The sequence below is a fragment of the Gallus gallus genome, chromosome 3 (assembly GCF_016699485.2).
Source record: "Gallus gallus isolate bGalGal1 chromosome 3, bGalGal1.mat.broiler.GRCg7b, whole genome shotgun sequence".
Lineage (NCBI taxonomy): Eukaryota > Metazoa > Chordata > Aves > Galliformes > Phasianidae > Gallus > Gallus gallus.
In genome coordinates this window covers 31747921-31764057 of record NC_052534.1, presented here as the reverse complement: position 1 = coordinate 31764057, position 16137 = coordinate 31747921, and the positions used below count along the sequence as shown (strand labels likewise).

The 16137-nt window shown below is 45.2% G+C and overlaps 2 protein-coding genes across 10 annotated transcripts in view; both read right to left on the bottom strand.

Moving 5' to 3' along the window:
• STRN (striatin) overlaps positions 1–11324 on the bottom strand; it is a 65220-nt gene extending 53896 nt beyond the window's left edge. For all 6 annotated transcript variants that reach the window (XM_004935418.5, XM_004935419.5, XM_419519.8 and 3 more), the window contains exon 1: positions 10921–11324. In XM_004935418.5, coding sequence (XP_004935475.2) covers positions 10921–11217 — 297 coding nt within the window. In that variant the 5' untranslated portion in view covers positions 11218–11324. The remainder of the gene's footprint in view (positions 1–10920) is intronic.
• Positions 11325–12670: 1346 nt separating this feature from the next.
• HEATR5B (HEAT repeat containing 5B) overlaps positions 12671–16137 on the bottom strand; it is a 54890-nt gene continuing 51423 nt past the window's right edge. For all 4 annotated transcript variants that reach the window (XM_025149416.3, XM_015283750.4, XM_025149417.3 and 1 more), the window contains exon 36: positions 12671–15465. In XM_025149416.3, the coding sequence (XP_025005184.1) occupies positions 15161–15465 (305 nt within the window). In that variant the 3' untranslated portion in view covers positions 12671–15160. The remainder of the gene's footprint in view (positions 15466–16137) is intronic.

Below are 16137 nucleotides of genomic sequence, written 5' to 3'. Positions count from 1 at the left end.
CCTGAAAAGCTTGAACAGCATAAAAGGTAACTGGTCGAGACCTCCAGCTGTTGAATATGATGACTTTCTTTTCCACAGATACTCACTATAAGCAAGCCAAGTGTTCTTTGCAGGTATTGCAGCCTGCACCAATCTCGCAGGGGAAGTTTGGGAGAAACAGAATTATCCTGTCCTCATTATAGTTTTGAAAGCAGTCTTCAGATATTGCAATTAAATGAGGCTATTGCTGCTAAAGAATAACTTATCTGACTTCAGGTTTTTATAGCATTTGCTGGTGGTCAGTTACAGCAGCTGACATAATTCCATTGCTCAAATAGAGCCAGTAAATAGCACCACAAACACCTGAAGAAGCCTTACTACCGGTCCCCAACTACAGCAGCCGGTTTACGATGTGTGACAAATGCTGGCTAATCTCCGAAGAGCTCGGTCTTCATCTTCACCAGGGAAAATATACTCAACTCCCCCCAAATCCTCAGCTGAATCAAACGGAAGGCCCTGTCACCCTGGCAGCAAGCTTCTTCTCACTCAGCACTCAACCTGAACTGAGCAAAAAGCTAGAATCAGATTTAATGCTCACTGAACGCTCAGTGCCAGCCATCATTGTCTACTCTGAAAATTTTAACTCTGCAAGGAGCATTTCGGCTCCATCCCTCTTGGCAACATCTCAAGCACGTACAGCTTGGTTTGCAATAGCTGTACAGCCCCCCAGGTTACAAGGCACAGACTGATGCATCCTGATAGTAATTTTTATCTACCTGTCTGCAAACACGCCCAACAGAAATATGCAAGTGCCATTCCAACCAAGCCAGTGAGATGACATCAAAGCATACTATTCAATAAATGGAAAGGAGTACATTATGTAAATACGCATTTGGATGGAATGAAAAGGTTTGCCCGATGGCAGCAGGACACGTGCTGTAAGGACCTATGGCTACCCGCAGGCATTTCCAGCACAGGGGGAACAAAACCTGTGTATCCAGAAGCTGGACAGCAACAGTCAGCCTGGGCATGGCTCACATTTTACCCATGAAAAACGCCCCTGGAAGAAATCTAATTGATTCTTTGAATCTCTTCTACTGTTAGAGGTATGCCAATGCTGTCACTCATGTCTTATAACTTCCCTTGGAGGTCTAGGAACACGAAATTGGTTCTCACTTGAAAAGCAGGCAGCAACAACATCAGGCTGGAGTCAGAGGCCCATGAGCTGCCTTTGCACCCCGCACAGGCTTACTGCCAGAATCTTCCACAGTCACTATACTCCTTTCAGGTCAGTTGTTTTATTGTCACATCAAGAAACGCAGGCGTGGGAACAACCTGTGCCCTCTCCCTGAGCCCTGCAGCACAGCTGTGGAGTTTTTTGAAGCATTATTTTTGACATTCTGGCTCCTAAAATGAGATACTTTAATTTCATGTCATTTTCATAGCACCAAAAGTAAGGACAGTTTTCCCCCTTCTTTCCCACAGGACAGTAGTAATCCTTATTCCTCATTTACATGCATATAGGATAATTATAGTCAAGTCAGTCTTAAATCATTATTTACATGCATTAGCTCAATTTTTTATGTCACTAAAACATTAAGAAACTTTGAAGTTAAGAAATTCTTCACGCTAATATTAAGGTGAAGCTGAGGACAAGAGGACAGACAGCATAAAAAATAGCAACTGACATCTTACATTATGCATAATACTGCAGCAGTCCATATGCAGACCTGTTTCACTACAGTCATAATTATATGAAAGTGTGCAGAGGGAACCTAAATGTTCATATCATACGTGAAACAATTTGTAATATAAGTGAATAACGAATTATTCATATATATATATATATATATATATATATGTACATATATATTATTTATATACATATCACAGAATTGTAGGGGCCGGAAGGGAGCTCTAGAGATCATCTAGTCCAACCTCCCCGTCAAAGCATATATAAGACAAATTATGAGATGGAGCAGTATTTTCTCAGTCACACACAAAAAGGTTGTAATTCTAGGTTCATAATTTCTGATCAAAATACTCAACCAATTCCCCTTGTAAATATGCAAGCATTTAGAGTGTAAAACATCTCAGTGCTGATATGACAACATGACAACTACAGCTTCCTTATAATTTCAGCATAGTTGGCAGACATTTATAAATCAATTTGGACTGCACAGGCAGCTCCCCATTGTAGAAGCATTAGTGCAAGTCAGAGCTCAGGTGGGAATTATGTGACAGCTAAAAAGCGAAGGAGAAATGCCTCAGTTCTGAATAATCTGTGATGCTTTGTGCTCCCTCTTTGGCCACTCCTAGGAAGGCTTGCCAAAAATGTCAAGAATTCACAAGTATGCCCAGCAAACAGGTTTTGTAACAACTGACCTTCTAGCTAGTAAGGTTAACATGCATTAAGTCGTAAACCAGTCATCAGAAACCTCTAAAACTGCCTATGGGAGCATGTAAAACCCGTGCTGGTTCTTGCCCTATGGGTGGGGCACAGATCTCCACAAGTTGGCTGGCTTGCTAGCTCAGCAGTACAGAATTGCAGCGGCATCAACCTCTGGTGTAATCCAGGCTAAGTGCTAGGAGTCACTGTGGTACAGCTCATCTGCTGAAGTAGAATCAAGAGTCAGGTGGAGGAAAAAAAATAGTACTAAATACTTGGAAAAGTCTGTTTCAGCTACTATTGGACAATCCTTTTTTTTTTTTTTTTTTTTTTCCTTTTTCATCTATTACAGTTTTTGGTATTACCAACTGCAACGAAAGTTTCAAGTTTCAAGTGCATCTGGTCTAAATTAGTAGCATTGTAGCTATCTTGACTGTTTCACCTCTTCACCACTAGATTTTTAAAAAAACTTTCATTTTTAAGAGGAAAAAAAAAAAAAAAAAAAAAAAAGGACAAAACATTATGGGGTGTTATGGTGTTAAGAAGTTCCCCAGAAGGCTCTGAGGTCACTCTCCTGGCAACCCGGTTAGCACTGGGCTAGAAGCACTATTATTATTACTATAGTTCAAGTCGTTGCCTTTTTAATACAGACTAAACAGCCATAAAAATATAACCAAATATTTAGGTTGCATCTTAATAAGGTCTGGATTTTACCAATGTTTTAAGAAGTAAGCTGGGATTTACACTTCCTGGAACCACAGCCCACTGTGTTATGGGTGTCAAAAAACCCACGCGCCTTTTTAGGCTGACATCTTGATATTAAGGAACAACAAAGGGTTAACAAAAACATTTATTTCCAGCAGAAATTGTTTACAAGGAAATAATGCCACGGCTGCTAAGCAAATTGTTTGTGTTTACTACCAATTTCTCTCTGTTTATGGATTTAAGAGCTATTGCGAGTTAAAAGGTCGGGAGGCCTTTTAGTCAGTGAAACTCAAGAACTACCAAAACCCTTTCCATTCTTTTCCTAAAGATGTTTCTCTTAATATTTTGAAATAAGTATAGCTTCAAATTTTTGAGGCACTGAAGGGTTGACAGACATCATTTTGGCAAAGTAAGAGCTATTAAGGCAAGCAATCCTACGTATACCGCTTCTGACACTCAGTAAAGTGGTCTTAACAGGTCAGAAGAAAAAGAGCAAGGAATGGAAAACACTGAGAAAAGTATTGTAAAAATATGTAAATAGGTAAAATAACAAAATAACTACACCAATGAATCAGTCTGCAACAGCTGCACTAACCGGTCTACCAAGATTTACCAGAACAACTCTGTAGGCTGTCAGGTGAGCTCAGGCTTTCAGATTAGGGATGCACAACACATCAAGCACACTTGTAAATAGGTGTAGGCATGCCCTGAGGAGTCAGGGGGAGAAGAGAGAAAAACCAAGCGCAGCTGAGTGTATGCACGATGGGGGGAACAGCAGCGGCCTAGTAACAGTGCTGAACAATTCTTCAAGAGCCACGCTTGAGAAATGTTGAAACTTCACACCCACCAACTTCCAACTGCCGGTCCTCTGCACAAACAGAGCTAGGATGCTTCTACACACACCTGCAGTCATTCACTGCAATGCAAAGCTGCAGCGGGTTAAAACACACTTGTGCCCCGTATTTGAAGATTTGTTTTACTCAGAAAATGGCATCACTTCATTCCAAAGCCAGCATCAGAGCTGAGCAGTGAAAAAGTTAAACGACCCAAAAGAGATGAGAGATGTGGCTTACGGTAAGGAAAGGGTTGCAAAAGCCACACGCTTACCTTCTCCATCTCTTTGAAAATATTGTTTCAGAAACAATACGTTATCAGTCAATTTAAAACTCCTTGTCGGTCATCCAGAATCAAAGGTAATGTAGTAATTTATTCCTGGCAACACCCTGATTAGTAATTTAATCATCTCACCCAACAGGAATACTTCTCTTTCTACAGCTTGAAGTGCTTTACGACACAGATGTCTTTGCAGATAGATAACCAGGCTGTCTTTCATCCACTCTTTAGTGCCGCCTTTCACTACTCTAGCAACTGCAAACACTGAAGTATTTGCTGAGTTAGTCAAGCAATATATATTCCACTCATTTAATCATTCTTCAGAAGTAAGAAATCTCTTTAATCCTTTAATCCTTTCTGCAGTACACTTAAGTGGTGAGAATTAACTTTTATTTTTCTTTTGAGTCACAGGGGCACGTTCCATGTAAACTGATGGAAAGACAAAGAGATGGAGTTTCAGAGGTGATGCAGCTCCGCAGGCAGTGCCGTGGTGCCTCGTCACAGAACAGCAGCATGTTATGAGGCCCAAATGCCTCATATAGCCTTTCACTTGCTGTAGAGGATCCCACACACACAGGAAGGCAGAAATGCAGCAACAGCAATCAGCACCAAGACTGATAAATAGACGGCTGGCCACGTCTAAATTGAAACCATGGAAGCTCACAGTGTGAAGGCATCACTTGGCTACCGCATCTGAAGGAGGAAGACAGCAGCTACAGTAATAAAAAGAGGTGTGAAGCAGACTTAACCACACGAGCATTTGCAAAGGCAGTGGGCACACCACTGGTTTTGGCTGCTGAGTTCAGAACAGCTACCCCGTGTGCTCAAGCATGTGCCCACCACCACTCTGAACCATATCAGCTGGAACAGACAGAAAAACAACTAGTTGAGTCCTCACCTCCTGCTTACAAGCACGGTTATGAACAGGATGCGTGCCAGTTTTATTCGATGGTTTTGCAATCCTGCCCTATGCAACTGCCCTCAAAAGAAGCATATCCCTGGCTAAGGGCAGAAAAATGCAATCTTTCCACAGTGCAGTCTGTTGTTCAACTTCTTTGACACTGCACCATTTTCAATATATTCCATATTGGTTAGTATTAGCAAACACTCCTCAAGGAGAAAAATGAAACCCTCCAGATGAATCAAGCAACAGCCACATACCGAGCAGGTCACTACAGCGAAGCATATCTCCACTTTCCCATTTAAGAATCTTCCATTTCTACTGTACTGCCTGCAGAGGTGGATCCAGAGAGCCACCTCAAGCACTTCTCAGCATTTAAAAAGCAAGACAATCCTTCACCTATCTCTGAGTTCTTGCCACTTCTTAGCTAACAAACTTAGAAAGAAGGACCTTACAAGGCCTCACAGCCTAGCAAGTCAAAATGCACCTGTAGGTTGCTGACCAGTACCTATTTTCTCACTCAACTGTGTATAGGTATCACTTTTACCTGAGACTTCACATTTCTATGGCCTTATTTCCTTCAGCATTAAATTGAGGTGAACCACAAGACTCCTCAGATAAACATGATCTTCCTTAGGGAATTCTACACAGCCTGCTCTAGAAACTTTCAGTGTCTACTGAAACGTAGATAAAGGGTGAGTTATATTTGCAACTTCTTGTTCAAACAGTGCAAAGTTACTTACCCCTTATGCAATAAAAGTGACATCTGCCAAGACCTTCAGCATAAAAACAACGGCTACAGTTGGAGGAGCACAGATATACCAATTTAGATTATAGACGCGCCTTCATAAACACATGTGTGATCCTCCACCATATGCTAACCTGACATGGAAAAAAACAAAGTTTGGCACCTAGAACAATATAAACTGTCTAACTTTTTCTTTGGCGTCGATTCAATGATTACACAGCAAATCATGAAAAGTAGAAAGTATTTGTCTGAAGTATAACATTTTTCGGTAAATGCAAAGGCCACTTGGAGACAACAGTAAGCCATTCCACGCTTGGAAAATTCTATGCCCTGTTCATACCACGTTCACACTTACAGCAGCACCTTCCTAGAGGGATGTATCCATTTAAGAAACACTTTTACACACATGAACGAAGTACAGGTTTAAAGAGTTTAGAGAAGAAAGTGTGGTGCTCGGAACTAGTGGGATCATTCATGCAATTAAACAAGTCAAAAGTCTGTACAACTCAAGTACAGACCTGCAAAGAACCGGTCTCACTCAGACTGTATTTACATTCTACTTCTGCACAAAAGCTATACATTTGTGTATTGCAGCTCTTCAGTCACTCAGCATCTACTCCCACCAGCCTTCCTGGTTTGAATAAGACAAGTCATGACGGCTTATCAATGAGAACACGGGGCCTAGCTGGCAGTCATGTTTGTAAGCAAACAAACAGGAAAAAAGGAACATGGAAGCTTCTCCCTGCTTCACATGAATTTACAAACTAGAAAGAAAGTTTGCTAAAAGAAGTTATTGAAAGACAGCACATCTGGTTGTCTCTGAGGCCCATTTAGCGCTACTTACCCAACTAAACAGGCCTCAGTCTTGTGACTGACATATTTTCATCCACTTTTCATTTATCTGACGCATCTGAAGCAATAAACTTGAAGATACTGTTCTTTTGGGGTGGAAGGAAATTGAATATTAACCCGTTTTCTTTGTAACAAATGCCTTACGAGAAGAAACATTTTATCAAAGACATCCATAGCACTTCTGCCAGCTCATCTTTCTCCACGAATCCCAGATATTTTATGTACTTGCTCCTATCTGAAAATCCTACAACAGAACTTCTTCAAGCACGACTTCATTTTCATTTCAACAAGACCACATGAAACTCCTCGGGAGTTCTCCTTTAACCAAACAGCTGATACCATCAGCTCAGCGCTCACTTCTTTTCCTCTTAGTATTGCCACCAGAATGACTTCTAACTGAAACCTCACAAACAAGGAGGCCAACCAGCAGTAAATACCAACTATTTCTGAACCAAGCAACCCGTGCCCCAAACCACGCTATAAATAGCCGAGCCATGTGCCCGCCGTGCCCCTTCTCCCCATGACTGCAGCCCAGCAGAGGCGAGGACACGGCCCTTGTTCCACTGCTGCCTTTTGCCTCAGAGCAGCAGCGCAGCAGGGAGGACCACCCCAGTGCCCCCAGAGCTGCTACTGCCAAATCTGATTTCTACAGCCAATCTCAAGGGTTCATCTGTTGTTTCCATTGCATTCCTGTTGTTACTGTTGCTTGCTATTGCTTGGCCACATTTTATCCCATTTCATAACTTTTCCCCTAATTTTTTTCTTTTTCTCTCTCCTTTTGGCACTCTCTGATGTGGGATATTCTCAACAGAGCTGTGCAAATACAAACCCAGCATATTCACCCATCTTCCATAACTTCTTTACACACCTTCCCAAAGGGAAGTTTCCCTGGTCAGAACAGTGCTGGTAACCATGCCGGGTCCCACTGCTCCGAAACAACCAGAGGAAATGACATCCCCATCCACGGACAGGACGGGAGTGAGAAAACTCAGCAGGATGCGGGACGCCTATGCATCCACTTACATACAGCATAGCAGTTTGCTGCAATTTAAAGCAGTTGTGAAACACACTGAGAAATGCCAGTCAAAAACCTACAGATCAGCATCTTTGCCAGCAAGACGTTCACTTGTCCAAAGCAAAATTCCCACAGTAATACACGTGTTACTTTCAAAGACGGCATTTCTCACCAAAACACAGCTGTCCCCCCGCACACGTACCCCGGGAGGTGGCCCAGCTCCCAGCCCCACAGGGCTCTCCCCAGCTCCCCCTGAGTGGGCACATGGCCAGGCAGGGCCGCCAGCCGAGAGGCCTACGGCTGAGGCTGGGCACCAGCAAGTCGCAGGGCCAGGCCCGCGTGCCTCCGGCCTTCTGTACCGCATCCACCTCCACATCGGTTATCGGCTGTTTTGCGGTGGGCTGCTTTGACACACAACGGCAACTCCGGAATGCCTTGGAAACACAGGCCAGGAAAATGGAGAACAAAACAAAAACAAAACAAAAAAAAAAACTTGGAGCTGAAGCACTTTGCAGAACAGGAAACCCTTTCTTGTCAACTCTCCCAAGCAGCTGCTACAGAACGTGGGAAAAAGAAAGTTACTGCTTTCTGAAAAGATGTGAAAATAAATGACAGCACTGAGCACACGGTTTGTTAACACTGGAAGGAAAATTCATCAAGTCAGTACTCAGTGAATTACCACAAGGCACCACGAAAGCTTATTCTTGGGATAGTTCTTCAATCTGCAGATGTCGAAGTACCGTAAACACGAAGCAAGTGTTAATAATGAAATACATAATTAGCAGATAAGCACTGAGGGGAGCCCTGTGCGACTGCTTTCAGTCTGCCTCAAAGCATGCAGCTTGCTGATGGTACTCACGGAGATATAAATATTGAAGGCCTCAGAATGGGGAAGATTATATAACAGAGGCAAGAACCATTTTTAAAGACTAAAGAAAAATAATTAGAAAATCAGAGTAAACATGGATATTTGCCAGGGAAAGCAAACCATAGGCAGAACAGGCAAACAGGCAGAAAAACCTTGGAAAAGCAGCAACTAGGCCAGCAAGCATGAACAGAACCAGTTGCCCGGCGTATCAACTTCTGTGTTTTTCTAACTGCAGTAAGGGTGTGTGTCACCTGAGCAGGCAGCCCACAGCACAACAGGAAGGTACGCTACCTGAGCATCACGTGGAACTCCACACAAGTAATTGCAAAGGGAGGGAAAAAAAGGAAAAGAAGCCCACAGGGGAAGAAAAGGAAGACAGGAAATCACAGTTGGATTGACTTACGAGGTGTTTTTCAGAAGGAGTACAGCTTAACTAACTGTCGAGCACAGAGCAGCAGCCGAGCAGAGCAACATCTGAGGGACTTAAGTATCATGGCGGTAAGGAACCAGAGAACAGAAGTCTGCCTCTAAGCACTACGGATAAAATGTGTGGTACACAGAGAACACCGTACAAAGCAGGATCTCTGCCACATGGCCTCCCAAGAGAGCAGACAGCCTAGCATTTAATTTACACTGGCCAGAAGACCTTGGAGTACAACCAGGAGCACTGCATCTTTATCTCGAGAGACAGAAACTGCGTGACCTCCGACTGCCATTATTCTGTTAAACACTCTACAGCATCCAGGCCAATGAAGGGCTTCAGGAGGAACGTGGAATCTGCCTTTAATTAACGCTGCTCATCGTGGGGCTGCGCATGTACCATCGCTCAGAGCCCCCTTGCTGCTGCCGAAGCCACAACACAAACCTCTCACATGGATCAAAGAGCATTTGGCTGAGAACGGTCACGGCAGACATCACATACCCGATGTCTGCAGGGACAGCCAAGAATTTTGCACCTTCCTGAACATGACTCTGCAGTAGATAAATGCAGTTGCAGCTTGTGGCGATGCCAGTCACAGCTAATTATAGCTTTATTGAGACATTTTGGCAAGAGCTGAAGGAGTTCAAGCAAACAGCTTGTATTGGGGTTGTGTTCCTGCCCTGCTGCTGACAGCGCATGACTTTGGCACACTGTGCATACGCTCGGCCCCTCTCCTGCTAGCTCACCTCTGACAACCGCTGCTCCCCAGAGGGACGCTGGGAAGGCGGGGTGCAGGAGTGGCCTCTGGAGGGGGCAGCGAGGGCACACACAGCTCTGCTGCTGCTGGATACAGGCAGAACCGCTCTGGTCCCAAGGAACATGTTTTCCTCCAGAGCACTCTGTGAGATCTGTATCAGCGATGAAAAAACACCCAGTGGAGTCTCATAAATACCTTAGGGTGCGACGTGCAACGTTCTTATTATATGCAGCTAAGCTAGTTACTTTCCACATTGCATTTACGTGATATCGCGAACAAAATACAGAATCATAGAATAATAAGGTTGGAAAAGACCACTAAGATCATCTAGTCCAACCATCAACTCACCGCCACTGTGCCCGCTAACCATGTTACGAGCAAATCTTTCACCAAATCACTGAAGCTAAAACACAAACCACATCTCTCCTGTGCTCACGGCCACTTCCTTTGCACTCCTACACGGGGAGCAGCCCTTGGTGAGGAACGGCAGTGCCAGCACTCCCCTCCGAGAGGGTTTGCCTGATGTTACCACTGCAAGTACGGCTAAGGAAATGACTTTCCTCCTAACTTGGAACAAAAATGAAGAAAAATAAAACAACCACAACAAAAGAGATAAGTGGTTCCTGCCGTTAAATAGACTTAATACTCTCGTCAAAGACGGTACTTTCAAGGAAAGTAACAGAAAGAACGGAGCTGCCAGGAAGGAAGAGGAAGGGAAGGACACCCAGGAGGAAGCGCTCCCTGCCCGGAGCACGGCGCTGGGAATGACCCACGAGGGGCTCCCGGCACTGCGGGCGGTTAAGATTTACAACCGAGATTTCCTCGTGAACAAAGCCGGAGCAGCACCGCGGCGCAGGCCGCGCCGCCCGTTGTTATTAGCGTTAATACGAGGCGCGCATCCCGGAGCGCTCGACCGCGGTGGCTGCAGGCCAGCACTTCACAAGTTCCCTAAACCACAAGATCGCTATCGGCGCCCTCGCAACGCGCCCCTCGGCCCTGCGGCTGCGGAGCGGACTCCTCCCGGCCAGGGCCCACCCGGCCGCCCCCCGCAGGCCGCCGCCATGTCACGCCCCTCCGGGCGGCGGCGAAGAACCGGGGCCGGGGGGAGGCGCTCCCCCCGCGGGCCGGGGGCGCAGCGGGGCGCGGGGAGGGGGCCGGGGTGGCGGCGTTACCTGCAGCTCCGCCCGCTCCGCCTCCCACTCGGCGCGCTCCGCCTCGAAGCGGCCCCACTCGTGCTGCAGGAAATGCAGGATGCCCGGCACGCTGTACTGAGCCCGCGACGCCGACACCGGCGCGGCGGCGCCGCCGGCGGAGACCCCTCCGCCGCCGCCTCCCGCCGCCGCCGCAGCCGCGGCCGCCGCCGCCTCGCCGGGCTCCAGCCCCGGCCCGCCCGTCGGCGGCGGCAGCAGCAGCGCGTTGTTGTTGTTGTTGTTGCTGAAGAAAACGCCGGGCCCCGCTTGCTCGTCCATGGCCGGGCCGCGTCTGTCGCGCCGCGCCGCGCCGCGCCGCCCCCACCGCCGCCGGCCGCCGCCGCGCCCAGCCGCGTCCCGGCAGCGGCACAACCTGGGCGCGTCCCGCCCGCCCGCCGCCGTCACCGCCTGACAGCCGCCCCCGCCGGCTGCTACCGCGGCCCGCAGGGGACAACTCAGAGCGCTTCGCGCCGCCGCCCGCGCGGCACTCCGGGAAATGTAGTTCTGTGGGGCGGCGGCACGCGGCGCGGGCGGGAGGAGGAGAGGGGGCAGCGGCCGCTGCGGCTCCTCCCTGCTGCCAGATCGGGGCCGAGGCCGCACCGAGCGAACCTCCTCCCCGCGCACCGCCACTCAGGGGACCGAGGAGAGCTCGGAGCCCTGCGTCTTTGATTTAAAAAGATCTGCACCTCGGAGCCTGGTTTGAGTGGTTTTGGCACGCTTGCAGCCCACCTTGGGGACATAAGAAGGGCTACGTCTTGCAGCAGCTCCACAACCCTTCGTCAGATCCCACCATTTCAACTCCTTGCTGTTGAATTCTGTTTTGGCTACATCCTGAGCACTGATCTTACGCTTAGAGAATCAAGGTTGGAAAAGACCACTAAGGCCATCTAGTCCAACCACCAACCTACCCCCACCATGCCCACTAACCATGTCGCTCAGTGCCACATCCACACAGCTCTGCCAGAGCGCTGGATGCCACAAGTCCATCCCAGATGCACTTCAGTTTCCCTTCCCTACCCCTTGGAACACTGACAAGGAGAGTACAACAGCACTCCTCAGAAACGACTACAATACCTCTTCTGAAAGGTAAACAAGTTGTAAACAAGACTTCCTGAGGCTGATGCTGACACCATGGGCCGAGGGCACAAGCTGTTAGGCATACAAAGATGGTTTGCTCTGCTCCATTAGCACAAGAGCTTACCACGCCCTACATTAGCACCACCAGCTCCATGTGAGGAGCAATGCAGGAGGAGAGCCGTGTGGCCAAGACACTGCATGCTGTGGGCCATGCTCAGTCTGCAGCACAGTGAAGCAGCCCCACGCAACCCTGCTTGCTCAAGCAGCGCTTCCTGTTTCTTTCCGGCTGTTCTGAACTCTGCACTTGTTGCTTTGTAACCAGCCCTGAGGAGGTGTGACTGCGGTGGGTGGGTAACCTCGTAGCACTTTTAAAGAGGGGAACGATAAACACGGGAGCTGACAGAAAGGATGGGGGACCAGAGGGGAACAAGGACCACCACAGGGAATGCTCTCCGGGGGAAACTTTTTGAAGAAACAGGGCAGAACATCACGGCTCACTGAGAAAGGAAGGAAGCAGTGGTGAGAGAGGAAAGAAGTGAAGGGGAAATAGCAACAAGCTTCATGAAAACACACAGTAAAAAGGCCAGCAGCGAAGAAAGAGATGAAAAGGAGTGCGATTAAAAAACAGAAGGAAGAAGAAGCAGCACTACCAACATTTCAAGTTCTGTTTTTTAATCAAATGATGTTCGATGCAAAAATTACGATGTAAAATCATGCAGTTATACTTTGTGTGTCTGGAGCAAGAAAACAAAACGGAAACCAGAAACAGGAGAGGCACATACACAAATTAAGGTGGCACCTGTTGTACACAGTCACATAGCTCTCCTTTCCCAATCCCTCTGCAACTGCCCAGGACTATTTTCCCTTCCACCAACATTGCCACTGTTTCTCTACAAACCTTTTTCACCATACTTGATTACTACGCTTTGCCCCACCCCTTTTCTGAGCGTTCAGCATCTCATTATTACCTAGAATGGGAGCAAAACATCAAAGGGATTAGATAAAAAAAATTAAGGTAAAGACAAAACCAAAAAAAACTTTCCAGCAAACACCAGTCATCAGTTACTGGACTATCAAGGAAGAGAATGTCTTGACTTTCCTTATTTTTAATTGTAAATATTCTGTGATCAATTCTACCATGAGAGTTTCGTTAACACTGTAATGGAACTTTCTCAAATGTTTAAGGGGTTCGAAACAACTGCTGAGCAAAAGAGCATTGTAATATTTGAAACACTTACTGGAAAGTGATAAAGTTTGATGAATTTAAATCCCACTACACAAAGATGATGGGATGAGAATAGTGAAATCCCTTTCCTCCTATACAGCATAGTACGATTTTCACTGCTGCATGCATCTCTAACTGCAGTAGGAAATGGAAAAGACTTGAAAGTTAATCTTTACATGCTTACGAAAAAGACATTTGAAATATTAGTATGCACCTCCTGCCTTGCTGCAAACTTCTCATTCTCACTTTAGTACTAAAATAACCAATCTGAAGTAAAAGGCTTTCAGATTTATGTTATACATTTTACACACATCCAATACAACAGGGCAAGAAAGCATGTTTCACTTTGCATAGGTACCCAAAGGGTTACATAAGCTGTTATGGGAGATGAGAGGCAAGAAACTATGAAAAAATAACAATCTACAAATATTTCAACCAACTATTAACCATGCTCATTTCTATTTTCTATCCCTTCATTATATTTGGGCTCAAGTAGAAGTTCCTAATATATACACAGTTTTTACAGAGCTCTGTTATATGCAGAAAAATACCAGACGTGAAACCCAGTAGTCCAAGCCCAGTCTTCCAGTTACGAAACTTTTCTTTAAAAAGCAATATGCATAGAAAGATCCCTATGGAACTCTGTAAATTCAACAACAGTGTCAAAATCTTCATGTGAGTCAGTCTTGTATATACAAGAAAATACGTGGTTCTGTACCTCTGCTAAGAGAAGGGGGAGGTGTGGCAGAAGGCAGACATGACCACTGGAAGTTGAGCTCGTTCTGTACAGTTCGTACAGCGCTTGAGTTATCTTTAAGATCCAAAACCAACAAATCAAGCCCACTCAAATGTGAGGGAAGGCCATGCATATTTAAAAAAAAGAAAAGAAAAACCAGGTAGTAGGAGGTAAAATTGGAGAGCCTCACTCACTCTTGTGTTCTGCTCCCTTATACTCAGCACAGGTGCAAAGTCATTTGGTTCTGCAAACTTTATCAAGGACTGCATCACCAATGATATTAAAAATTTGCAGGAAGAAGTAGATATCTTAGAATCTGAACAACATGCAGTACACATAGCCATCATATTCAAACAGTGTCTGGAAGAATAAGAGAGACCGCTAACATTGCACCTTCCAAGGGCCAAGTTCTACAGCAACACAAATGCAGACAGCAGGCAGTCCTCTTCATCAAATAAAACAAAAACAAAACAGTGCATTGGAAATGTGTTTATCTTAGAGGAAATAGGGGATTAGACTCTTGTAATGCTTTATTCAAGCATTAAAATGGACCCAAAAGAAAGATACACCACATAAAGGAAAGACAACTCATTACACAGCATGCTTAAGTGTTTACCTTGAGAAAGACTGAAAATTGCCTTTTTTTTTTTTCCCTCTTCTCCCCCTCCCATGCAAGCAGAAAGGCTCTACAGGGTCTGGAAATCCTCTTCCCTAGTCTGTTTTAAAAGGAAAGAGTGCAAATTTCTACTCCTGACATTCCCCATGTACACAGTAAGTACTGCATAACAGTTTCCCCTCTTCCTTGCATCCCCACTGTGTTAGCACAGTGGTACAATAACAGCCACCAGATTTCAAACACCATTCAGAAAGGTTAAGGGTACTTTTAAAAAATAAAAGGATTTCATGAGATAGAGAACAGGGTGTTTTTTTTTTTGTGGATAATTTATATTGCAAGTTCATAAATATGATCACATTCTATTTCTCAAAAAGCTATACAAATACAAGTAACACCACTTCCCTTGTAATGCACAGATTTCAAATAATTGCACAAAGGTATCTTAGACAGCCTTTAACATACAAATTACACAAAATTACAGACTTATGTGCAGTACAGGGATGTGCAGTACATCAGGGATAATGTAATGCTTCAGACAATTTAACGGTCCAAAAATAATACAAGTAATTCAAAAAAAGCTAGTTTTCAGTTTAATTGTTGGGGTGGAATGTACTGTGGGTGGTGGTTGCCTAGCAGCTGCTTTTGCCTTGCTGGCCTGACTTGCTCGGACTGCAGTTTCTAGGCGTGTTTTTAATTCAGGCGCTGCTCCCATTACGGTCTTGAAAGCATGTGGGTAAAGTGGTCCAATGTGCATCAAATTCTGCAGTGCAAACTCGTGAAGATCTTTAGATGCTGTAGACGCGGAAGCAAAGGCATTTTCATTCAATAAATAGGAGATCAGAGTGGGAACAAGAAGCGCGAGCAACTGGACTCCTAAACGTGAAAGAAAAAAAATAATCAGATGAGAAAGAAACAAAAAGAACTAGTAACAAAAAGTTCTGTAGTCTGATACACGTAAATTTTGTTTTCGGAATTGACAATAAGCTCAGTAATTACAAATGATCAAACAAAAAATAAGCAAAATGAGGAGTGCTTCCTGTCATTTGGTCACTCCAATCTTGGCCTATCAGGCTCATGCTATTCACTTCTACTATTGCTCATCACAGTTATTTTGTTCCTGACATCTTTAGAAATGTCTTTGCACAATCCAATTGCAGATCACAGATAACAGATCTTAAAAAGCAGAGTGGCTATTAAAGACTTTAAAACACATCCAACAGACAAGCAATCCAACCAAACTGGAAAAGCAGCCTCCCCATTGAACATAACTGAACTTTTTTCACTATGCAACTCCATCTTGAAAGCTATCACTTCAAAAAATAGCACTGTAACAATACTTGGGCTAACAAGACTTAATGAGGCTACTGCCACTAGCACAGAGTTTACCTTTAGAACAACAACAATCACCAACAAAACCAAAGCAGTAGGGCTAATATTTCTTCCTAACTTGGATACAAGTACGCCTTGAAATACGTAACATGTTAACTGCAACTTTCAGAGAACTTTAACACTAACGGTAAGTCATCTATTGAAAATTCTGTAGGC